We start from the raw sequence: 26,680 nt of genomic DNA on the forward strand, positions 1-26,680 counted from the left end.
TGCAGGAACCCAACAAATTCCTAAAGTTATCATTGGCACGATTTGAAGTTTGAGACCCTCCTGCCTTTTCACGCCAAGAAAGATAAGAGTTAAAATCACCAAAGCATAACCAACCTCCTTGCCTTAAGCTACCAATATTAGATATACGGTCCCAAACATCTTGTTGCCATTGCCTCGGTGGATCACCGTACACACAAGTGACAAAAAAAGGTGGGTCATTAGCTGTAGTGATTTTCAGATCAATAAGTCGTGGATCAGCCATTAAGATATTCACTGTAGGGCTATCCTTCCAGAATAGAGTAAGGCCGCCAGAGGCTCCTTGAGGTTCTACAGTTCTACTGTCATTATAATTCCCTTTACGACGTAATTTATCAATACAAGAAACTTGACACTTTTGTCTCCATAAGGAATACAAAATCTGGGTGCTCAAACTTGAGGAGATTATGAAAGGAACGTAATATCGAGGTGTTGGGGATTCATTACCATATTAAACATATGAATAACCCTATAGTGTTTAGAATACAAGAATCATCAACCTTTAATAAAAGATTAATCATAGGTGTAGTCCCTAAACCAAGAACAATAAAGTATCCCATCTTAAAATACATAACCATATAGATTTACCATATCTATAATAATCAATGAGACAACCATGACATGAACCATAAATGGGAATAAAGAAGTACCTGTGTTCCATGAACATAGATCATGAACCTCTGTCCCATGTGGTTAAACATTACTCCCATGAAGATGACAATGAACTACGCAAGTGGAGTCCTTCTACTGAGATCTTCTGCAGCCTCTTACTCTAGGGTTTCCTTTCTTTCTGTGCACTTGCTCTTGTGAGAAAGCCGTGCTCCCAAAACCAATAAGGCATTAAGTAAAGTAATGGCTACAGGGACCGTCAGTATTCTATTTATAATAGAATCCCTAAAACCCTATTCCACTCTCACAATGGAAAGAGCTAGGAGTTTCCTAATCAGAGTGGGTCTATAATTGCTTGGGCCCAATGGATCAATCGGTATCAGTTAAGCCCACATAAAAATCCTAACACGAGGGACTCCCCAGCCCTTGACAGTTCCATCTTAAGAGTTTCATTGTGTCCTGTGGGGCTGATACTCGCCAGCCACGATGGGGGTTGTCCCTAAAAAAGGAGATAGAATTGCAGAAGCCTCTTGATTCACCAGTTGAGTAGCATTCACCATATCAGTATCCTTTGATGGTTGAGACTCTTCAGTAGCAAGCCTTGGATGTTTTGGAGATTGGATGGGTCTTGGGTGATGTAGCGGGTCATCCAATAAAGCCAACGATTGAGTATCGGGTTGAGACAATGAGAATCCTGAAAGGTGGGGTAGGAGGGTCGATAAGGCATGAGCAATCTCCGGTGTTTGTGGAAGGTTATGAAAGTAGTTCAGAAATTGATTACCATCAGATCTCGATGATTGCTCATAAGATAATGGTTGAGTATGGTACGTCTGTGATAGAGGATAGGGTAAAAGGTTATTGTGATTTATTTGAAATGAGGGGCAGTTGGTGTTGGGGATTGGTGGCTTGAGATGAGGATTTCCAGGTGGAGAATAAAAGGACAATGGGTTTATCATATAGTTGTGAGAGGCAAGGTCTGTGGATGGATCCATGAATATAGTGGAGTTGATAGGGGAAAGTGGTGGACGTGGGTTGGATTGTGGTAAAGGAGTTATGGAGAGTGGTGACCGGCTTGCTGGTATTCCATGCTGAGACGAGTGCCTCCGCAACTGCCTGTTTCCTGTATGGTTTACCCACCAAAATAAAACCCACTAGAGTTAAAGAGGCACTATGTGAAAGGCGGTCCTCTATATCATCATTAACAAAGAAAACATCTTCATCATTATCAGATAGAGCAACATCAGTGGGCGTATCATCATGCACTGGGTCTGAGGTCGGGAATGATTCTATTAATGGAGGAGGAGGAACTGGCAGAGGAGCATGGGATTCAGATGCCATGAAGAAGACAAAGAAAGCTCCGAATGGCCGCTAATAATCACTCCAACAAAATGGAGGAGAAGGATGTCACGCTACAGAGAAGCCGAAAAAAACCAAGTTCATAAAGGTGAGGATTAAGGAATGTGGAAACTGGAAACGGCAGATGGATTTGCCCGGGACATGGTATGATTAACCCCTTAGAGGATTGAAATGATGGGAAAAAAAAGTGACGAGAGAGAGAGAGGGTCGATCGCAGAGTTGATCGATTTCCCTTCCCTTCATGATCAATAAAGTAGAGATCCTAGTGGGTAAAGAGGTGGGGTGCATATGAGAAAGAAAGAAGAGCATGCAAGAATGAATTTTTTTTTCTTAGGAAGTTTTTTATCTCTCCCCTAAACTTGTCACTTTTTTTTACCCTTACCCTCAGCCGCACTTTGCCACCCGCCAACTTACTTTTATCCAATAACAGTAATTTTGGGCGGGGGGGGGGGGTTGTGGGGGTTCACCGTGAGGTGTTCGCTGGAGCAGGGTGGGTGTGGACAGAGTAAGTGGAGGGGGATGGTTTAAAAAAATAATATTAATGGATAAAGTAATAAATGAGGGAGAGAGGAGGAGAGAGAAACGGTTAAGAGGCAAGAAATTAGTTATCGGGTATCGTATCGGCAAGGATATGCTCTGTATGGTCAGCGGTCAGGGATCGGAAAAGTACACATTTCCCGTATCGACCTGAATGGCTGAATCAATCAAAAAATCAAAATTAGAGAACAAAAAAGAGAACCGAGTCTCTAACTTAATGGAATTCAAGGGTGTAAGTTTGGCTTGATGATCCGAACTTGACTCGAGTCTAAATAAGGCTTGGGATAAGATTTTTGACCTTGAGGGTTGAGACTAAAAAATACTGATATTTGGTCAGGGTTGAGCCGGGTTTGGGTTGATGCCCGACCTATTATGGCTCAACTTTTAGTTTTGATTTATATAATATAGTTTTAGGTTGTTCATTCTATCCTTTTATTTAGAATAACGAAATTTACGTCATTGATTCCTATGGTTAGATGTCCTGAACATCTATTATTGTGTTGTAATTCATAATTTTAATTGTATATAGATCATTAATTTGATCTATTGAGTTTTTTTTTCTTCCTTCTTTTTTTTTTAATCCTTAAATGCATATGATACAAATGACAAAATATATGGTCAATTAAGCATCAAGGTTAGCCCAAGTCCAACAAGATTGGGTTATGTTTGAATTAAGTTTTGGGGACCTAGAGTTAGACTGGGTCTTAAGAAATGTAATCCAACCTGCTCTTGTTTCACCCCTGATAGGATTTATAATTATACATTGTCTCTCAGTTATATCAGCATTTGGTAATTAGTTTTTTTTTTTCCCCCTTTTTAATGGAGTAGAAAACTAAAATCTAAGAAGATATTTAAACAGAAGAGGCGGTATGGGTCACTACGTCAGCGCACACGTTCCATTAATTTATCACATTTTATTTCTATTGTAAAAGTTTCTAATTGCGTACGTATTGGAGTGATATGGTTCCATGTATGACCAATGGCCCTTTTTAATGATTATTTCTGACGTTGCTAAAAGGGAAAAATCAATCTCAGCTTACTAGACTCGCACCGTGAAGGAAAAAAGTATAGGGAAAAGACTGGATATACAGTCGTATACCTAGATCAATATTTTTCTTTCTTTCTTTCTTTTCTTGTTCTTCTTCTTCTTCTTTTTTTTTTTTTTTGGAATAGTCTTTTATACCCCTTTTCATCCTGACCTTCTTATTGACATTGTTTAAGCTGCTAGGTTCAAGTGTACTGGTGGTATACCTAATCTAAGAAATTCTCATTATGTTTGATATGTCCTAAACCAAAAGAAAAACTTCATTTTTTGAATTTCAAAATTCATCTTAAAAATGATGAAGTTTTCTTTCGATATAAAAAAAAAAAAAAAAAAAAAGGTCTATCCTCAAACAAAAGAAAACATAAGAAAAAAAAATTCTTTTATTTTTTTCCGTTTCATTTATTTCTATTCATTTCTTTTCTTCTCTTTTCTATATTCAAGAAAAGAAAAAGAAAAAAATGAAAAGAAAAAAGAATATGGCTACCAATAGAAGAAAATATATATTTTTTCTTATGTTTTAGGCAAGAAATTTTTTTTTTTTTGGGCAGCACAAAAAAACTTCACAATTCCTATGTGAATTTGAAAAAAAAAAAAAAATATATCTCTTGGTGCAGGATATATCAAACATAATGAAATAAAGAGAAGGATATATGAAACATAATGAAAAATTTATTGAAAAAAAAAAAGAGTACAATTTTTATACTATTTTCTTCCCTTTTCTTTTTTCTATTGGCTATCAAACACAGTCTAAGAGACCAGAATGGATCCACGAGCCATCACCTAGAGAATGTGAGAAAGAAAGAAGAAGCTTCCACGAATGAGACTTAATTCAGAATTTTTTTTTTTTTGGGTACATACTTAATTGGGAATTTCAATTCTGGAAATGAGAGTGTAATTATCCAAATTGGTGAAAAGTAGTTATCCATACCTGAGCTTCAGCCTTGAGGGATTTGACCTTATAGGTTGGTCAAGTTACTCTTCCATTCCATCCAAGAGAGTTCTAATAGACTATAAGAACTAGGAATTGAGTCTACGTTTTGAAATCGTCTGGACATAGTTGGAAATCAGAATTGACCTAACTCGATTTGAACCCGGCTTCAATAGATCCAACTTGAATTGACCGATTCTGATATCTAATTTTTAAAACTATAATCAGAAATTAATAAGGGAAAAGAACACTATATGGGGACACGAGGGAAGGGGAATTACAGACCACCCTTACAAATACTTTAAAAGAAAAAAAAAAAAAAATCCTATTGATGCCCCTATGTGCCCTCTCATTGGCCTTGTACTGATATAAGAACCACATAACTAGGTAGTATTCTTCTTCCCATAATTAATATATGGGAAGTAGTTTTCTCTATAGGAGCATGGCGTCTACTTCTCTCCTCCCTGAAATATTAGACACATGAGAGTGCTATTGTAGGCCACGCTCCTAGACGGAGCTCTTTTTCCCTTATTCTATATGGGAAAAAGGATTATGTTCAGGAGTGTAGTGTTTGCACCAAGACACAGGATATGACAAAATGACCGCCCCACCCCCACTGGAAGGTGGAAATCCTGTCCTTACTAATACTTTAGTGTGCTCTCTCATTGGTCCTCGTATTAGCGTAGGGGCCACACAAACTTTGGCATTCCCTCATATACTTTTGTTTTTTTTTGATAAGGCATTCCTCATATACTTAACGTTCATCCGAGTGTGAGGCACAATCCTGGTGAGGAGCCCACATTCATTGGATAATTCTCAATTGTGTTGCGTCTGCTAGGGATGAAACAAAGTCGGGTTTCTTAAAACCCTAACCCAACCCTAGGTCCCTAAAACTCAACCCAACCTTAACCCAACCTTGCCGAGTTCATGCTCAGGCCCAACCGAACTGGCTCAAGGTTGGGCCGGGTTGGGTCGGGTTGACCCTAGCTGCTTTTTAGTGGAATCACATTCTGATAAGTACAATTCAATTCCGATTTCAATTCCAAGTGGTCTTCTTGTATATAGATGAATTACATATTTAAAACCATCTACTTAAAAGCTCAACCAACCATGAAGACTGTATAAACTAAACTAAAACCAACCAACCATGAAGACTATAGAAAGTAAACTAAAACCCAAGTACCTAAAACAAACAGCCCCTTGTGACAACTCAGGAAATTTATTCTACAATTTTCCCAGAATCTTAAAGCCCAATCCTAAGATAACTATCAGATATGGGAACATTAAGGGCCCGTTTGATAACATTTTTGCCGTTTCTATTTCAAGAAACGACAGAAACATAAATTTCCGTTTCTAGAAACAGAAACAGAATTGAAGGTGTTTGAGAAGTCATGTTTCTGGAAGTCGATAGTAACCAATGAAAGAATGGCCACGAGTCGTTTCCAGAAATGGTGAAACAAGTTCTACTTGTTTCGCCTAGGTCGTTTCTTGAACCATAAATAGGTAGAAATTTCAATTTCTATTTCTGAAAGCAAGTGAAACAAAACAGTTTTATCAAACGCTTTTTGTTCCATTTTTACCGTTCATGGACACAGAAACAGCAGAAACGCATTTCTTAAAACGTTATCAAACGGGCCCAAGTTTATGTGTCTTCCGATGTTCTTGTTTCTAGAATTTTTAATAGCTTGGATGAACAAGGTGGTGCTATAAATTTATGACTTAGTAACCAAATCACTCTTTTTGGATCTGGAAGCACAGTATGGCACAAACTACAGGTGAGTTGGTATCTGATGCTGCAACTGACGACATGAGAAATTTCAATGCAAATAGATTTTGATCAGTTGCAAAGAGAGTTGGGAAAACCTTCAATGAGTCTAGGATCTCTAATAGTGAATACCATACGTGTAGTAATTACACTACGTACAAGAAACACAGGGTGAAGGGCCTCATCCTCCAGTCCATTGATCAAAGTTGTCTCTCAAGCTTGCATCAACCACTTAATTAAGACGTGAGGAATAGAGGAATAAATCCTTCAGATCATGAATGTCATAGAGCCTCCTTTAATTTACCACTTTGTTCTTGTATTATAACTCATCTCTAGGAATGTAGTTGCTACAATGGAATGTCAGGTCATATTAGGCTAGGGATTTGCAGGTGGGGTCTCCCAAGGGTTTATGAACAACCCTCCAAGTTTCATGATGAATGAAAAATATCTGAATGAGATTGAAGAAGTCTCTCACAGTCTGGTGGGTTTGTTGGCAATAGTGAAAGAAATAAAACAAGCAAGTATTAAATAAAATTGTTAATTCATACAAATGCGTAGTGAATGATACATCACAAAAGAACTTTCGAATGATTATTCTAAAAAAATTTGTAGACAAATGAGAGAGAGAGATTGACTTACCATCTTGAGAGCCGAGAGGGACAGGGGAAGAGAAGGGAAGGCCAAAGGGATGTTCATCCTTCTTCGTCTATCAAAATAGAGATGGGGGAGATTGGGAAAAGCTAATTGAGGGAGTCTTCTTCCTCCTTTAGTCCATCTCTCAAAACAGGGATCGCTAGATGGGGGAGAGACTTCGGGAGAGGGATGAGTCAAGAGCATGCCTCAAGGCCTTAAGGGTTTCTGCTTTCTACGATCTATGCATTTGGAAAAAGCAGAGGGGTTGGGGAACTAGAGTTTAAAAATACATTATATAGTCATATAGTGTATACTAGGGCGACATAATAATAATCAGGGTTAGACTCAGGGCAAGTTAGGGTCAGGCTAGGTTTTCTATGCCTCAACTTAGGCCCGACCCAACCCCACACAGGGTTGGGTCAGGTTGGCCCTCATAGTTAGGTCAGACAGGGTTTAGGCTCTGGGCAGGTTAGGGTGGGTTCGGATCGTCAGGGCTAAACTTACACCCCTAGCGACTGCTGTCAAGTGAATTGTTTTTTTTTTTCTTTTGGTTCTATCCTATCTAATCGCCTAATGAGATTTTAACTACAACTACAGGGGCGAGGAGGGGAAAAGAGAGGGGTGCCTTATGACACAAGGTGAAGATAGGAGAATTGAACCCATGGCCTCCTAGGAGCCTCGCACTCTACTGGCAAGGCACCAATTAATTGAAAAAGCAGTTGTTTTCATCAAGTAAGTGAATGACTATAAAGTAAAAAGGAGTGAGGATCTTTCAGGGGTGATTTCCCAAATCACACTTGACACATAATACCCCTACTTCTATGATGGTATAGTAAGTCCATTAGTCAAACTAATAGATCAAGGTTCAAACTGACCACATGTCAAGTTTTAGATCAAAATTTAGTCTTCCCCATTATATATTGCCATACCCTCCTATGTATGTTCATGCATCTTTGCTCACATATTTTGATAGTCCAAAAATGTTTAACTCAAAGTTTTGCTTCCTCACAATCTCATATTAGAGGTAGACTATGGCCCGTTTGATAATGTTTATGCCGTTTCTGTTTCAAGAAACGCAGAAACGGAAATTGCCATTTTTGGAAATAGAAACGGAAAATAAGGTGTTTGATAATACTTGTTTCTAATAGAGTGGTTGATACTCCTTTCGATTCTAATAGAGTGGTTGAAGTTGAAGCTGTTGGATCTGGAACGTTGGAAGGCAGGCTCACTGTCGATTAGATTTGATACATGTTAGACAGTTCTGATCCCAGCTCCAAACTTTGGATTATCCATAGAGGAGGAGTGAGAGAAGGAAGAGGACGATGACGAAGAAGAAGAAGTACATCACGTGCAAGAGCGCACGTTAGCATAGTTGGGACAGAGTTGGAGGAGACGGTCTTCGAGACAAAAAGGGCAAACTCCGGTGGTTCGTCGCTTTGACGGTTGCTTTTGACATTTCCATATCTCTTCTTCATCCATTGTGGAATACAAATTTTCTGCAAGACTCGAAAACCCTTTATTGTTGCTCAAACAATCCTTCTGAAGGCGTTTCACATTCTTACCTCCAACCAACTTCCCATCTTTGGAAACCGAGAATGCCTTAGGACAGCTAAAGGGTTGAAGCCTTATATCACAATAGCAACAGACGAGGTCGCACGTTGGGTTGCAGAAGCTGGATTCCTTTCTCTTGCAATTCTCCAGATTGCTTACGTAGGTCTCCGAGTCGTTAGGCAACACTGAAAGATCGTACGGCTAGGTGGTCATCCTATTCTTGCTTGCCCTTCCAAGGGCAGTGGCGGAGTAAGCTGAGTAGAGCCAGGCGACCAGGACGGGGCAACAGCGAGACTGCTTCAGCCTGCTCTTGCCCTCACAATTTTTAAGCACCAAAGTTGTTCCCAGAAATGGCGAAACAAGTCATACTTGTTTTGTCATGTCTGTTTCTAGGAATAAAAATCACCATAAATTTTGATTTCTATTTATGAAAACAGGAGAAACGGAACGAGTTTGTCAAGCGCTTTTTGTTCCGTTTCTGTCGTTTCTTGACACAGAAACGGAAAAAACATGTTTCTTAAAATGTTATCAAACGGGCCCTATGTTGCACGTATAGGAAGTTATCAACATCTGTCTCACCCATTACCATTTAAGGCATATAGAGAAGCAATTCTGAAAAGAAAAAAACAAAAATTCTTTTCCCTCTTGGTAAGGGGGACGTGTTCGGCTAGCAACCTCCGGCAACCAACATTAAACTTAACTTTATCCTAACTTAATGTGGGCAACGACCTCTAGCACCCAACCAGCTTATAGGGTTAAGGAACCCAATATCATATATCAATCCACAACAAATCACTTTTGTAACCATGTGGTATCAGCCCAACAAATCGCTGATACGGGATTGCAACAGCTGCTTTCTCAAAAGTTTTCAGGACTCAGAAACCATGGTTCTGGTGGAATGTCCATAATCTGGATCAACGAAGTAACATTTTTTATAATGTTTCCTTAGATGATCTGAGCCAGGGTTCCACGACCTAACAACCACTGGCCTTCTTTGAAACCAACATGGAGTCAATATCAAAATACTCCCTCCTCTGAAGAACTGATAATGAAGAAACTCAACTTCTCCTTTGAATAACTTCTTCTTATGATGCATTTCTAATGTACAGAGCACATTCTGACAGGCTATGACGACCTTTCTAAGAATTGGGAGACTGCAAGAGGAGCTGTTGTACCTAGGTAACCTTCCCAGGTTGCTGCTGATGGCGGCCAGTCCTACATGAAATAGGTGACTAATAGACATCACAAGCAAGTATTAGATGGACCTAAACTGGCGTATCATAATCAGAAAACCCTACTCTTAACTAAACTCAAGACATTCATGGGAGAGAAGACATGATCAGAAAACCCTATTCTTAATCACAAGGAAGTATTAGAATAATCTTCCGTCGCAAATGATCACTGGCTCTTTTCGAAATCACAAATTTTGTTTGAATGATTCTGGTAAAAAGAAAAAGGATTCAAAAAAATGGATGCTTTCCGGCACCGTTGGGCAATTGCAAACGTAGATCAAGGTACCGGTATCAATATGTATTGATATTGCTGGATCCGATACAGATCGGAAGTATCAGCTAAAAAATGATGGGGTTCTTTAATGTTCACCCGATATGGGATGATACAGCCCAGTCCATCTTGTATGGGTACTGACGGTGACCGATACCAATACCGATACCACCACTGACACTGATACCTATAGGAATATATTCAAACACTGTCCAAAAGGTTATATAACTGTTAAATTTTTATTCAAAAAGCATTTTATAAGAGGAAAAAAAAAGGGACCCAGTTTTTCTTCACCATGAAATCTCCTAACCTGAAGGTCTGACCCTTTGATTAGCAAAGGAAAGACTATTTTGGACCTGTACAATAGGGGATGGGAAGAAATTATGGAGTTGAATATCACTGCCAATTTCACAGCAGAAATTAACCAGCATAAAATAAATAGAATGAAAAAGTACGGCATACAATCTTTACCTGAATGAAAAAAAAGATGCCATACCATAGTTTCTAGTGATACAAAGATGGAACTTCACAAATGTTTAATGATAGTGAGTCCAGGAAAGCTACATTCCCTGTACAAAATGCCTACACCACAAAACTGCCTTAAAAGGATCCTGACTTCTCATGGTCTGATGTTCCATGTTATTTCAGGAACATGTGCACAGATGCATCCTAGATGCTGGTGATGATGATACATTTGTCACTCTTAAGCTTAAAGAAGTTGAATGACAAATTGTAAGTGTATCCCATCAACATTCCTTTGAATATTTTTTTTATGGAACACAACTCTGATGAAGTAGGCATGGAAATAATTTAAAAAGAGGATAACTATTGGAGAGCAAGGACGTGGCAGCAGGTGAACAAAAAGCTGAGAAAATTCCTTCTTTAGGAATGATGTAGACTTTAAACATTCATCCTTTGTCTCCAAGAAGGGCCACTTTCTTTACCTGCAATTATTTTTTTCTGAAGATTGATAAACTCCTGTAAGCACTCATCTCTCCACAGAATAAAACACATCTATACACATTACTCCACACAATTACATATATGTCACTTCCTTTTCTTTTCTACTTTGCTTACTTCAAGCACAACAGGAGCAGCTGGTATGCTGAACCACCACTCTCTCAGCCTCCTTGTCCACCTTTCTGTGCTTGCTTTCCTCATAGGTGAATTCCTTGTAAAGATCTCTAAAAAACTGAGGAGGAGGATGTACTTACAAGGTAGGATAGCCAGAACCAAAGCCATGAACAACAGTGCAACAGCAACCCTTTCACTTGCCTGCACAAATCATGTTACTCTTTTCAAGACAATAATGCAAGCACCAAATCCCAGGAAGCATTACTGGGCATGTGAATTATGAACCTTGTGCTAAAAGAAATCTGGATGGAATGTCCACAAAAATAAGATCAGAAGGGAGCTTGGTTTATTCATGGTAAGCACCATTATCCACAGCATTGCAGCTACAGCTACTGCTGCTTCCTTATAAAACTACAAGTTAACCAGATAATATATATTTAACAAATAATGATAGACTTGATCCATTAGCCTCAATGAACATACTGACACCATACAAGTAATTCCAATTCTCATGTGTACAACACAACCCAATCAGTGACTTTTTGGATCAGCTTACAGCCAAACTCGGATAACCAGAAGATCTAATCGCTCAAAAGCTAACACCAGTACAAGTGAGACTATGAATTAGGCTTTACACTGTCACACGGTATTGAGTTTTAGTTGCACTTCACCGAAAGGAAAACCAATAACAAAGTGACTTTGAATGAGTAAGCCATATATCATCCCTCAGCTGCACAAGTATGCATAGACTATAGAGGATGAGGGACCTCAAGTGCATAAGATATTTACTTCCTTTAGGTCACGCCACACTTGTTTCTGCTAGTTTACATTCCTGGTTTTCTTGTCAAACCAATTGTTATATCATCTGGCAAAGGAAATAATAACTTATCATGCATTTGCCTCTTCTTGCCAAGTTTGAAATTCGTATCCATTTCTAGGGATTAAAGGTCGGTGACCATTCTTGGTAAATTACTACTCAATGTAATTCTGATCTTCACATTTTAGAAAGGATGATTAATTTAGTACTTCTAATCTACAGGATTTTAATCTTTCTGAAGTCCTAATAAAAACATGAATCCAGTTAGGTTTTACTCTTTTACTGGTTAACATGAGAAATACATGGATGGCCTAGACGTGTTTTAAGGTAAAACTATATAAGCTGGTGGGAACAGTTTGATGAACGAGGGATCCCACCCCCTTTTTTCTAGTAGGAGATTGGTGTGCTATTCCTTCTGTTCATAATTGCACCGATAGTGGACACGACACAACTTTGGTTGCAATCAGGTTGTTTAATACCATAAGTCAGCCTTGGAGCTGGATTTTTTGCATGCTTGATTCAATTCACAAACACCGTCTGCATTTGCTTGGATTGTTGACTATAGGGGCCCAGTTGCAATCTAGCATCAGTTTGCATCTATTCTGGTTCATTGCGACAAGTCCAATCATTTTGTTGATTTCCCATTAAATTTGTAGCTGCTGCTCTATAATTCCTTTACAAAGCAGTAGACTAGGGTGAAAATATTGTCCACGGTTTAACCCACCACAAGGAACTGCAGATTAAATTGCAATCTACTACTCTGCAATGCAACACTTGGATGGTATAGATTAAACTAGACCTTCTTTTTGGTTCCAGGAATTGCAAAACAGTTCACTCCAGCTAATGACTTGGGAGGTGTAAAAAATTGCATGATTCTCATACCGTTGGATGATAAGTAATTTTCATATGGGATTGTTGAGCATTAGTTTCTGTTCCTGGAATGAGTTCAACCTAAACTGCCAGAAATCTACAAGTTAATTGATGTTATTGGAGTGACAGTTCCTTTGGTAGTCAATTATCATCGCACCAAAGAGGACTATGCATAAAAAGGTTCGAGGAGGAAAATGTCGTACACACACTCACACAAAGCTTGCACAAGTCATCAATAGAAAAGAAAAGGAAACAAAACCTGAGGGAAAGCAGCCAAGAGCAATGCCCGTAACTTGAGGAGAGCAATGTTCCCTTCCTGTATAAGCTCTTCCGCTTGGGAAATTGTATTCTGAACTGCCAAAAGTTGCTCCATTGTGTTCATGGTTGGTGGGGCCGTTACCTTGACTTCATCAACTGGTCTCCCTTGGTTATAACATCGTGTAAGCACAATAAAGACCGCAATAAACAAAAGGACCAGTGCAACCACATATCCTAGCCATCCCCTGCAAAAATTATTTTATACAAAAGATTCTGCTAAATGTCATTAAATGCAACAGAAAATATGCAATGGCACATATAAACAGACAAATGGATGGAACAAGAGTAAGTTACCAAGGAAAAATTCATCTGTGATGTTGAGTCAATGTTCAAGTTACAATACATGCGCAAGAAGAGAAGGCAAGCAGCAACCTAGCCTAAGCCATCGAGCCCAGCCATTAAACCTAGCCTTGTTAACTTGCGGTTCAAGTTTAGGCCCAACTTCTGGGTCAGGTTTGGACAGTCATTGTTGACCCTTCTTTATGTCCAGCATAGGACGACATTACGAGAACTTCTTCGTTATTTGTTTCTATTTTAATTACTACATGTTTAGAAGTAGATAGTTGCTATTATGATACTAAGTTTTAGATGCTAATTGGGGGTCTCTTGAAGGCTTCTATTTTGCGATAGAGATTCTACTAATAATCGATTTTTTAATGCTAAATACTATGTTGCTTTGCTGCAATTTTCTATGTGACACTCATGACAGTGAGATATAGTAGGCTGTCTAGTGGGAAGCTGGACTTAAATGGTGAGAGACTGTGATGCAGCTCAAGGAAGAAGTACTGTTCACGTGATACTGTTCATAAGGACTTTGTGTGGGCCCCATTGAAGACAGCTTCTTGCATTATTAAGAGCTATCAAAGTGGATGTTGATTGCTCTCCCTCCAAATGTGGGCAACCGTCGCACAAAACGCCAATTTTGCAGTACTCACAATCGATCCCCCTTGAACTTCTCTCCAAGCCACCTTGCTTCACCAAAAGAATGTCCACCCCTGGACTTCTAGAAGGGGAACATAGACTCAATAAATCTCTCCCTTTTTTTTTTTTTCTGGGTAAAGGAGCACTCGAAAAAGAAAGTGATCTCGATTCTCTACCCCTGCCCAACAGAAGATGCAATATGGAGCAGCCAACACCTAATTTTTCGAATCTGATCCTTTGTAGGAAGACCATCCACAAAAAATCTCCAAGTTATTGTGAATGCTTGGGAATATAGTTGACGAACCATATCATGTCTGCCCAATCAACTTTTGGAGACAGCTCTCACAATGTTCCAGGATGATTTCGTAGAGAGTGACCCAGAAGGGGAGGCCGTCCAAATGATGGAATTATCCCCCATTACATTACCTTTATGGTTACCATCAAGCTGCCCCAAGCCAGACTAAGATCTGACGAAGTGAGAGGCCCAGGATTTTGATTTCTATTGACCAGAATGGACTGCACTTAATTCAATCTAGCAGCTCCTGCATCATAGCTGATGCGGTCCCTAAATCTATTGAGAAGAATGCCCGTAGAGTGCCAAGGATCAAGCCAAAGCAATGTAGGTAATCCGTTCCCAAGAATATGGTGAATAAAAATTCCACATGATCCTGATCCTTCAACATCTTTCGCCAAACCCAGGAGCAGTTTCGAATCGGATGAATGGTCCAAATGGAATCCATTTTCAGGTATCTATGTTGGATCCATAATACCCAAAACAAATCTTTTTTGGAGGCCAACTACCACACTTACTTCAAGATTCCGACCTTCATGTGTTCAATATGCCTCACCCCTAGGACCCCCTCCTTTTTAGGCTTACATATATCATCCCAAGCAGCGTAATGTACTTTCCTCTCCAAGTGCAGCCCAGATCACAAGAAATTAGAGAACATCGATTCTAGCTTCTTGATTACATGACCACGTAACCCAAAAAAGACCAGACCAATAAATGTATCCTCCTTGGAGGGCGGAAGAGAATAAGATGAAGATGGCCGGCATAAGAAAGGGACCTAGAGTTCCAACCTTCTAACCTTTTTCTGACAAAGTCAAAAAGAGAAGCGGGATTACTAGTTTTCGATTTCCCTGAGATCAACAGAACTCCAAGATACTTTGTTGTGAGATGGGATTCAAAACTCTCTTAAAATCAAGGTATTCACACCTCCAATGATAATAAAGGACTTTGAGGCATCTTTTTTTTGGTAAAAATGCTGTGGTTAAGGTAAAAGTCTCCATCACCGCTGAAATAGATACACAATCCACCCTGGAAAACATCATCAAATCATCTGCAAACACTAAAGGAGAGAGCATCATAGGATTACTTCTAGGGATAAGCTGCACCCAAGGTTCAAAATCTCAGGTGAAATTTCTGAAATTCGTGGAAACCTTGGAATTTTGCCTGCAATGGTGGAAACCTTGATTTCAGCCAAACTCTGTGTGTGTGTGTGTGTGTGTGTGTGTTTTTGGTCTGATTTTTTCTTGTATGCCCTATTTTAACATTTCTAACCTATTCAAGGAATTAGTTTCAAAAAAAAAAAAAAAACTAAAGTGATACTTGTGGTGTTGACCCAAGTTTGCTAGTGTACGTTGAATGAAGTTGTACTACTACTATATATATATATAAGTTACTAATTAAAAATGAAAAATGCAAATGCATGATTTATATATAAAAAAAAAGTATAACAATAATGTAGAGGATGGAAAACAAATAATAAAAATTGAATTCATTCTGCTATATTTATAAGTACATTGTTCAAAAAAAGGATATTTGGGAAAAATGGGGTTTTACCATTTTGCTCCAAGAACCCTTCTTTAGGTAGATGTACTTTGCTTGTGTAAGATTCAAGTGTAGCATGAAAGATTGATAGAGAAATTTCCCCACCACTTACAAGTTCAAATATGGGGGAGAAAAGTCAATTTTTGCAAAATGGGAAAACAAGCCCTTTTTTTAAAGGGCTGATTAGTGCAAAATGATCGAACCAATCGAGTTAGTCGAAATGGGCCGACATTGGGGACTTTTATAAGTACCCTAGTATATCGTACTGAGCACTAGTGACATGGTCGAAATGGTCAAAATTTCAACCATTTTGAACCATGGCTGCACCTTCCTATCTACCACTTCCTGCTTCAACAACATAGATAGGCCTTCCATGGCAAGAGTAAAGAGGTAAGGGGAATGAGGGTCTCCTTGTCTAATTCCCCTGTCACCAGCAAAATAACTTGCAAGACTTCCATTCACAACTCACAAGAACTGAATACATAGGAGTCATCACACATTGTTTCACCCACAATATAAATCTCATTCGGAATCCCATATACTCCATCATACGGAAAAGGTAACTCCCATCTCAACGAATCATATGCCTTACGGAGATCAATCTTAAGGATGGCCGAAGAGGGGATTCTTATTTGTAATTCCCCTGGCATCATGGCATACTCAAATGTTATCGGCAATGGATCTTCCCTTAATAACAGATTCATTAAGAGAGACAAGGAGACCGACCATGATGTAGATCCACACCTTGGGAGGATCTATTAGAGGAAGTGATGCAGATTAATCGCCAAAATAGGCTTGTTTTATTAGGAATAAGCCTAGGGTTGGGTTCCATACATGTTGGGCCTTTGATCCCATGTGTTTTGATTGTATTGGGCCACTTTTATGGGCCCAAAAGAAGGGCTCTAAGATTGAGTACGGGATTCCTAGTTAGTTTCCCTTTTAGGTTAGCTTCATGGGGTTTATTTAGGTTCTAATTTCAGCATTATTTAGTTTCCAAATTCAGTACTTAGTTAGCTTCTAATTTCAGTACTTGTAATTCCTTGTTTCTATTTCCAGTTTTAGTAACTAGAAGAGTTTCTATCTTCTTTAGTTTCCTATTTCAGTTTTTGGAAACTAGAGTTAGTTTCTATTTTCTTGTAACCCCATCCATCATTATTATAAACAAAGGAGATGGCTCCCATTAAGCCCCATGATTTTATGAATGAAAAAAAGATGTTGCTGCATTTCTCCTCTATGAGGGTTCTTTGTGTTTGATCAAAGAGAAGAGTTGGGTGTTTGATCCAAGCGACACTCTGCAGCGATAAGTCCGAGTGGATCTTCATATTTCTGGTTTTCTTATTGTTCTTGCTTTCATTCAGCCAATCAGGTAAGGGTTCTAATCTGTCTACAGATTTTCTGGGTTGAAGTTCTCTGTTTTATCTCCTACTGCCCTATTCTGTTTTGAGAGTTCTGGCCATTCGATGGTCCCATGATTTTGGTCGAGTGTTAGACTAACCCAGAAGGGAACTCGATCCTAATTTTATGATGATCAGACCACGGGTCTGTTTATTATGGGATTTTCTTCATTGCGGGCCGATAGTGTTTTCTGCCCAGAATTGCTGTAATCTGCGTTGACTGTTGATGTTCATAGCTGCCTTTATTTTCCCGATGGATTGGACCTTCTAATTAGTAATTTGAGTTGCTTATATGCTCCTTAATATTCTGCTATTGAGTTTCCTGAAGTTGTTGGGATCGACTGCAAGGTTTCATAAACTGCTGTCCAGAATTGAGGTCTGGTTTGACTTCCCTGTTTCGGTGGTGTTTTGTTATTGACTGTGGGTTATTAATACCCTATACCTGCTGCTGGTTAGTCCTATTGTTTGGTGTGACATCTGATTTCAGACACTCCAATTTCTGGGTTTGAAAATTTTGTTTTACAAGGACTGTTTGACTCTGTACTTCTGATCTGCTGCTTGCTGCCTACCTTGGTTATTATGGTTGTTCGTTGGTTTAAAACTTTCCTGCAGTTTGGGTCTAGTTTGGTTTGCCAAATTTAGTCCTGCATTAGGAAGAAAGGCCCAGCCAAGAAGGGCCTATCGGTCCATACTTAAAACCACTTTAAGTGGCTGAATTAGTTGTTAGAATGAGGGCCCATTGGGCCCATCGATTCTAGCTATAGGGATTTAATTATTTGTTTAATAAGTGAGGCCCATTGGGCTCACCGATTGTAATGTCCTATATGAACTATTAGTTAGTCAATCCTACTTCATGTTGGAGTTATAGTCTTAGTCTATTTCAAGTCCTACTTGTACTAGGAGTGTCTAGTCCTATTTGGAAACTAGCTCCTAGTTATAATTTGATTGCTATTCTGCCCTCTATAAATAGAGGAGCTTATGTACACACAATTCTCAGATTTGAATAAAGAAAATTGCAGTCAATTGCTTCTAACAGCCAAGATAGCTGTGGGTGAGATGCCCGGGCCTAGATAGCCATCCCACCCACAATTCTCTTGGTTCTTGCTACTTTAATTGCTTCAATTCTTTGTTATTTGCTTGATGTTCATGTTTACTACTGCTGTAAGGGATTAAGAGTTTCAGTCTGTCCAAGTGTTCCAGAATCAGAATCGACTCAACAGAATCCTCCCTCTTGAAGCCTGCGATCTCTCTCCTAGGTCAGATTTCAAGAAACTGCACAACTTTGCAACCAACCAGCAGAAGTTCTCCAAACTTGGGAGTTTTTGTACCCTCCTAGGACCCCTCCATCGACCACCTTTGCAGCTCCATTGGACCCACACAGGTCCAGCCGCACCACGCCCTCTCTTTCTCAATCGGAGGGCTCTTTCTCTCTCCTATCGATTGGAACTGGGGTTGGGTTTTGTTATTACTTTAGTCCAAAGTCTTTGGGGGTTGTTTGCTGGTTATTTCCCTATTGTTCTCCTGGTTTACTTCTATTAATTGTTAAGTCATTTAGTGAGTCTTGTTTATTTTGTTTGGGTTTATAACACTGTAGGGGTTAGTTACTTGTTACCTACTCCTGCATTAGACCACCTGCTGAATTCTATTGGCCAAAATCTTTAATATGAACTTGCAAAGTAAATTGCACAATGCATGTGTAAACCACTAAAGTCCACAAGATTATTAGGTTTTGGAACAAGTTCAGTGAACTTAGAATTCATTGACCGGGGCATATAGGAGTGGTTAAGGCCGGTTAGATGCATGAAACTGAACCAGATCCGAACCAGAATTGGGCCAGCATTGAACTATCATGTTGACAGCTCGATCTACATTAACTCGCCCACTCTTAGAAAAAATTCGTCCTTGAATTTTATAGTGTGAGGGTGATTGTAACATGGTGCACGTCCCTCTTCAAGCCGTAGAAAAATTCAGGTAGTTCCTTGATCATACGGATGTAGTCGTATAGGTACGTTGATATTCTTCGAGGTACTTCAAAGAGATGACGAACTCCACATGCTTAACTTCGTCTTCGGATGTATCCATGGGGTCATCTTCTAGCACGTCCTCTCCTTTCTCTTCTTCAATCGTAGGCTCTTCAAGTCCCTCGTTCTTGTCTTTCACAGTTTCTTCAACAATGTCATCAGTCATTACTTCAACCTTGTTCCCTTTAGGATCTTCCTCTTGGTTGTTCACAGGCATCAAGGTTGTTGGAATTTCTTCAACACTAACCTCAACTTTTGACTCTGGTTAATTGGTTGGAGGTGCCTTCTCTCATTGCTCCTTTGAAATGTGTTGCGCAATAGAGGCCGATAATTCCTTCATGCTCTTGTCAACTATGTGTGGCTTTTGGAAATTTGGCGGAGGGAAGTACATTCTTCGTTCATGCTTAGATATGTACATGCCCGCCTACTCGTACTGCATCTCTTCCCATGTTCTAGGCTCACGTCCTTGAGCTTGAAGTTGCCTTTCATAGACTCTCCATTGTATTGAACACAATCACTCATCTGGGAGCAAACATATCGAAGCCATTGCGTCTTTGCCAAGTTGTAGTTATCAAAGTGCACGTCCAACTCATCTACCCATTCAAGGAAGATGTATGAAGAAAGTTTCTCATGAAAATCAGGTGGCTCCAACCTTGGTTAGGTTAGTTCTAATACGAAATAATGTAAGACTAGAATCACAAGTGATCCTAATCCCAAACCACAACTTGGATAGAGCTGAATTTTGGATCAATTGGAGATCCTATATAAAGGAACAAGCAATAAAAATTTAAGAAAATTCTGTTGTCTGGATCGAGAGATCTGCTGGTTGCAAGAGAAAAGAAACTTTATGGAGTTCTGTAGTAGCAGCAGCTATAGGCCTTGAATGGTCTTCAAACTGATCTTTTGATGGAGCTCCTAAACTTCAACAAGCTTGTTTTGATCACTCAAACACTCTATCATAGCAAACAAATAAAAAGGAAAAGAAAGAAATAAAGAGAATCAATGGAGGGGTTGAGAAGAAGGAAGAAGAAGGAAGAAGAAGGTTAGGTTTTGGGCATCTCACCCAACTGCATCCCACAGCACAACAACATAAGCCATATTTTTGTTTAACTCAAATCTCCCTTTTCATTATAATTGATGAGCTTTAAATAGCCTTACATTGCTTGGACACAAAGACATAACAAAAAAAGAAACTAATGAACTGATTCTAACTTCCTAATTGACTTAAGAAATAACTTCTAATTACTTTCCCTCACATATAAAAAGGAAACTACTAACTTACTTGACCACTAAGCTAGTCAAATAGGAAACAAAATACTAACTAAAGAAGGAAACAAATTTTCCTAAGTTACAAAGCTTGCTTGCCAAGATAAAACAAAGAAATAAAAATAGAAACTAATATCTAACATCCTAACAAGTGCTGGCAGCATCTTTCCCAAGCTAGCTGTCAATATTGGACCCCAATATACTCTTCATGTGAACAGTACCTGCATGAACAGTAACAGCAGGTTGGCTGATCCAATTGGAGAAAATAAAGTTGGTTTGACGTATAAAACTAAACCAGAACTGGGCCAGCATTGAACTATCCTTTCGACAGCTCGATCTACATCAGAAATTGGTAGGCACACTGGCATGATTCCCAAAATAACCATTAATGCACTTCCATCTTGTGTTCCTTTACAAGGAAAGGAATCGGTGACACTGGAATTTAGTTCTAATCCACAAGAAGGATTTAAGTTTAGCAATTCATCCAATATGGGAATTGGAAACAAATATCACAAATAACACATCTGTCAAATAGGTGTTTTACCTGCAAATGACATAACTTGAAATAAAGGAAAACACCAAGGACTTAAAAGGATCATCCCAAGACGCCAGGAAAATAAGATACTTTCCAAGTTCCACCACAGGAAAAAGTAGTTCCTGCATGCACAGGAGAAATAGTAGAGGGAACCATTAATACTAAAAGAGAATCTAGAGGAACTCCAGTTGTATTATTTCAAGTTTAGTCTATGTCTGTGCCAACTATCATTATTAATATCCCATACACATTTTGTAGCTCACAAAAAAGTTGGTGGTAGAATTTAGCAATAGAACGGATCTAATCTGGATGGTAAACATAGGAGATCAAACCATGTATAAAATACCATCCACATACCTTCATCACTGCCAGATTGGTGTCAATACCCTCTACTTTAACTCCATCAATTGTTGCTTGTGCTAATTCCACCTTCTTGAAGCTCTTCCTGGACTCCTGGACTGCTCTTTCTAACGCAGTTGTATCCCCCACAACCATCTCACCCACAAGAAGTCCTGCTTCAGGAACAGTTGAACTCGTTCCCAAAGCAACCCCTAAGTTAGACAGCATAGCTAAAGCAGATATCGAACGCATCCCACTTCCAGTGCTTGAATTGTTAGTCCTGTCTGGTTCCAGTGAAGCTGACATACTAGCAAGTGTTTCCAATATTAGGTCACCTCCTGGAAGATAACCACAGAGATTGAACATCAAAAGTGTCTCTCTGCGAAAAGGAACAGCAGGACCTACTTCTTGAACAGATTGTAATCGTAGAATTCCAAGTACAGCTTTTGAAAGGACTTCATTCCGTTCAACTCCCTCAATCTGGAACTTTCGAATAAACTCATGAGCATAAAGGATCTCCCTAATAATGGCTAACCAATAATCACGACGAGTATGTCCTTTCAACTCTGGAAACTCTATCACAACTGGTTCAGATCTGCAGAGGAAATCCCAAATATAGTTTAAGTATTGGAACATCTATTGATGTGATGGAAACTTAAATCATAATAAGTCAACGCTATGTGTCGTGACATACAAGGAGATTGATTTGTACATGACTGCCTTGTCAAAAAGTCGTGTACCCCATGGTCCTGTCAACTCAGGTTTGACAGTTTGTTTTAGATCATCTGATAAGTCATACATTTTTGGTTTATCATAGGAGACAACTCGTAGAGCTTCAAAGTAAAGTGCATGATCAGTCAGAGTTAATCGGCCTGCGGTTGAGAAGGACATAGCAGAACATGGGTAAGAAAATCCATAGAATCATACTAAAAGAAAGGGTAATCAAGCTGGAGATCAAGACACATTTCCCTAAATAAATATTACGAAAGGATAAATTCATTTAAGCAATTGGACAACAGAAATAACACTGTACCATCTATAAAGATTTCACCATTGGAATTTCAAAAAGATAACTAACATAATAACCCAGGGACTCACCAGGCCACGTAGATATCCCAACGTGTTGGAGAACTGGTTGGGTAGTGACAGTCCCATCTACCTCAAGGATCTTTTCTCCGTTTGACGATCGAAAGGCGGAAAGAAGAGATGATTCTGATTGGGTCTTCAATTTTTTAATTGCCCTGTCCAGAAAGACACATTTTGAGGTTTAGGAACTGTTTCTTTGTGGTTCTTACCTTCATTCCAAACTCAAGCATACATAGCATGAAACTAAAGATACTTACCAGTTACCAGGGCACTTGAATTTCAGATCCCAAAAATAGAAGATTCCAGAGAGAAGACGCAAGATAATAGATAATAAATTAACAGTAAGTACAACAAACTCAACCTTATCCCAACTTAATGGGGTCGGCTGTAATAAATTAACAGTAAGTAATTTCCAGTATGGACCTCTAGACATGATGATTTGATCGTGTGAGTGTGTTTTGTTCTGCTCTCATCCCCATAGTCCTTCACTGCCCAATCAAAGTCGACCTCTGAGGTGGGAGAAGGGGAACTTTACACTTATGCTTAAGCCTCTCCTAAACATTACTTTCAAGTTCCAACTTTTGGTTGTATTCATGTTAGACTAATGCTGGAACATGAGCCATGGGTGGGTTTAGGGTTCTTAAAGTTCCTTGAGATGGAATTGACTGAAATTATATTTATAAACTTGAAGTTCAGACATTGGCAGCACCAGCAATAATGAAAGGAACTTAAAAATTTTTGATTGAGACAAGCATTTAGCAGGTTTACAATATTACAATAACAACTCAACATTTTCCCAACTAAATGGGGTTGGCTACATGGATCCGCGAGAGGGTCAAAAAAAAAAAAAAAAAAAAAAAAAGGCAACATTGTAGGAACATCCTACAATCGATCAGCTACATAAATCTTTACCCTCTAAACAACTCTTTTAGCGGTCATATTAGACTTTAGACATAGCTTTTGCATGTCTTTCTTTACAACATCATCGAAGGTCATTTTAGGCTTGCTCCTAGCTCTTTTGGTTCCTTCTGTTTGGATCTAACCACTCCTTACCAGGGCATCCCAAGGCCTCTGTTGAACATGGCCATACCATCTTAAACGACATTCTTAGAGCTTGTCCACAATCGGGGCAACTAACATATCAGCTCTAACCCAATCATCCCTTACCCTATCTCTCCTAGTTTTGTTGCACATTCATGTCAACATCCTCATCTCTACAACACTCAGTTTATCTATGTTATGCTTCTTGACTACCCAACATTTTGTTCCATACATCATAGTTGGTCTTACAACAGTTATGTAGTTTAAAGGAACACGTCAATCACACAACACTATGGATGCACCTCTCCACTTCATCCATATTAATTTAATCCATGTGCGACAAAAGTTACAGACCATATACTCCATCTTTGTTCAACTTATCTTAAGACCTCTTGACTGTAAAGTAGATCTCCATAACTCCAACTATCGTTAATCCATGCTACAATGTCATCTACCAGAACAATATCATTCACAAAAAGCATACACCACCAAACCTCCCCTTAAATGTTCTTGGTTAAATCATCCATGATAAGGCGTAAACAGATAAGGGCTCAAAGTTAATCTTTGATGTAACTCAATTATAATTGGGAAGTCACTACCTTGACCTCCCACTAGTCACCACGCCCCTCATACATATCTTTAATTACATCTACATATTTGCTTGACAACCTTTTCTTCTCCAAAACATGCCTAATATTAGCAGGTTTATAATATTAAAATGGTAAAAAAAAAAACCCTCCCAGAGCAGGCTCGAAATGAACACATTGCCCCCACCGCTGTGTGCGCTGAAGATGCTCCTGCATGTGCTCTCATTGGCCCCTGAGTCTGGCTTCTCCTACACGCCAAACCGGTAGGGCTCTTTCACCCTATTAAAAATTATTATATAGATTCCTCTTGCAAGTATAAAATATACAAAAAATTTCAAGAATTAAGTGAAAAGCAAACATGGAATGGTAATTAGTTGTGTGGTATGAAAATTTTTATTACTTCATTCTGCAAGATTAGTAATCCATATAGAACTAACAAACTTAAGATTAAACATTTAAGAAACAAGTTCAAGGTAAAATTACCTTTCCAATCCATTAAGGTACTTCTCATAGACAGAGAAATGAAGCCGACCTCCAGTAGATGCTGCAAGCACTTCGAAAAGATTGTTACAGGTAACCACATCAGAAATTGCAGGAATTGCAGGTGTTATTCGAGAAAAGGCCTCTCGTCCAACAGTACTCTCCTCATCAACCTGCCAGAATGTCAAAAGGTGATCAAATCTCGCATATGATAAAAACTTTGTGCCAGATTCCTTCATTGCAACCTAGTGGTTTCACGGGTTTGAGTTGGGAAACAGCCTCTCCGCAAAGCGGGGGTAAGGCAGCGTACATTATAACCCTCCCCAGACCCTGGGGTGGGGGGAGCCTCATGCACTGGGTACTCCCTTTTTTTATTCCTTCATTGTGCACAAGAACTAAACCGATCAACAGTTGGATAGAAACTCACCCATGACAACCATCTAAGACATCCATTTTGAAAAAGAGCATAGAAAGGATCTTCTTCACAACTTTAACTTTGAAAAAGCAAAATTCCCAGTTGAATTTATGCCGACGACTATGATTCAATTAAAGATGTCATATAACCATTACCGTCAGTAAGGGTTTGCTTGCAGCACCAGGAGCTTCCCAGGCTAGCATCATGTCATATGTTAGGCGCTGGAACCTCTTATCAGACAGATTACCAATCATCCGGGTAGAGAGAGCAAGAGCTCTGAAACAACAGTATTCCAGAAAGTTCCTTGCTAACCGAGATGGATGCTTAACAGGATCAGAAGCCTCAGAGTTGAAGTTCTCTCGGAGTTCTTCCATAGAAATGCCAAGAATTCTGCATCATTTGTATCTGTTGTCTATCAGGAAACTAACAAAATTATTGAAGGAAAATAGTAGTAATTGTTCATGCGAAATATAATCGAATGACCCTTGAAACCTAATCTACAAGCCAGAATTTTGAATGAACAGAAGCAAATTCCAGAGCCGAGAATGAAGAGTAAACGGACCTTGAGCAGCGGCGAACAACTACATTCGCCATTGGAGAGAGCTCAGGTAGCCAATTCATTTGAGCGGACGGGGATTTACCCATTTCCTCAAATTCCTCATCCAAGGGACTCTGATTGCCAAGCAACCACTTGAATGATCCTTCTCTCACGAGACCCCCCAGCATATTTCTTGTTTTGCTTACCACAGCCATTCACTCGTCCTTCTCTTCACAGAAACGATAGAACCTCAACAGAATCTACCAACCCAATTCATCTCATCCTCAAAAATTATAATTTCAGCAAGTCTTCTGAATCAAAATCAACTAAATCCCAGTACCAACCCAATTCATCTCATCCCTAAAAACCATAATTTCAGCAAGTCTTCCGACTCAAATTCAACAAAACCCCTTTTCCTTCACAACCTAAATCCCAGTTTCAGCGTTTATAATAAAATCCCCTCGAATCCACCGTCAAATTCATGACTTAAATCGGTTTCATCGAAAAGTTACTCAATCCATAACAAAATTTCACAAAACCACCTCAGATTTCACCCACCAAACCGTTTTACTATCATCACAGAGAGGGGAAAAGAATGTGATACTGACTCTACCTTCACTCAAAGCGCATTAAAATTGAAGAGAAGAAACCTTAAAAAGGTCAATAGTAGATTAATAGTAGGCGTGTTTGGGATTTTGGGTATGGAGAGAGTGAGACTAGAAAACAAGAAACGAATGATGCGATGGATAAATGGAATAAGGTGTGAAGAAGATGTGGCGACATTGAAGCTTCTGTTCAGTTCTTATGCATTTATTACTGATGATCTGTGGCGGACACGTAGATGGGGGAAAGCATCTACGTAGATTTCCTAAAACACCCTTTTGATTTTTTTTCTTTCTCTTTTTGTGTTTTTTGCTTCCGTATGGATGGTGGCACAGTGGACTTTATTGCTAACAGATAAATAGGCAGACCCTACATCGCAATTTTTTTTTTTTTTTTTTTTTTTAATTTACATTGCAATTGATCGCAATATCATATGTTTTTTTTTTGCCCGGCCCACAAGCCCGAAGATGGCCCAGGGGCTAGGATTTTTAACTCTAAGGATTAGTTAAGATTGAAAAACATTGATTCTGGGTTAGGATTGGGTCGGACTTGAATTGATGCCTAGGCCCCAGACCTATTTA

General features: G+C 39.2%; 1 protein-coding gene across 5 annotated transcripts; it reads right to left on the reverse strand.

Annotated features, from left to right (window-relative positions):
• Positions 1-10,407: 10,407 nt before the first annotated feature.
• On the reverse strand, positions 10,408-26,284 carry LOC122079449. 5 transcript variants are annotated; one of them, XM_042645934.1, is made up of 10 exons: positions 25,521-26,284; positions 25,114-25,348; positions 24,547-24,716; positions 22,448-22,590; positions 22,044-22,221; positions 21,368-21,944; positions 21,020-21,132; positions 12,984-13,227; positions 11,178-11,238; positions 10,408-10,907 (listed from the first exon to the last, which is right to left on the reverse strand). In XM_042645934.1, the coding sequence occupies exons 1-10, from the start codon at positions 25,709-25,711 to the stop codon at positions 10,864-10,866; spliced, it is 1,956 nt and encodes a 651-aa protein (XP_042501868.1). In that variant the 5' UTR covers positions 25,712-26,284; the 3' UTR covers positions 10,408-10,863. The 5 variants fall into 5 exon arrangements, with proteins under 5 accessions (XP_042501868.1, XP_042501869.1, XP_042501867.1 ...); XM_042645935.1 differs by having other exon boundaries at positions 10,408-10,923; XM_042645933.1 differs by having other exon boundaries at positions 10,408-11,238.
• Between the last annotated feature and the right edge of the window lie 396 nt (positions 26,285-26,680).

The sequence above is a fragment of the Macadamia integrifolia genome, chromosome 5 (assembly GCF_013358625.1).
Source record: "Macadamia integrifolia cultivar HAES 741 chromosome 5, SCU_Mint_v3, whole genome shotgun sequence".
Lineage (NCBI taxonomy): Eukaryota > Viridiplantae > Streptophyta > Magnoliopsida > Proteales > Proteaceae > Macadamia > Macadamia integrifolia.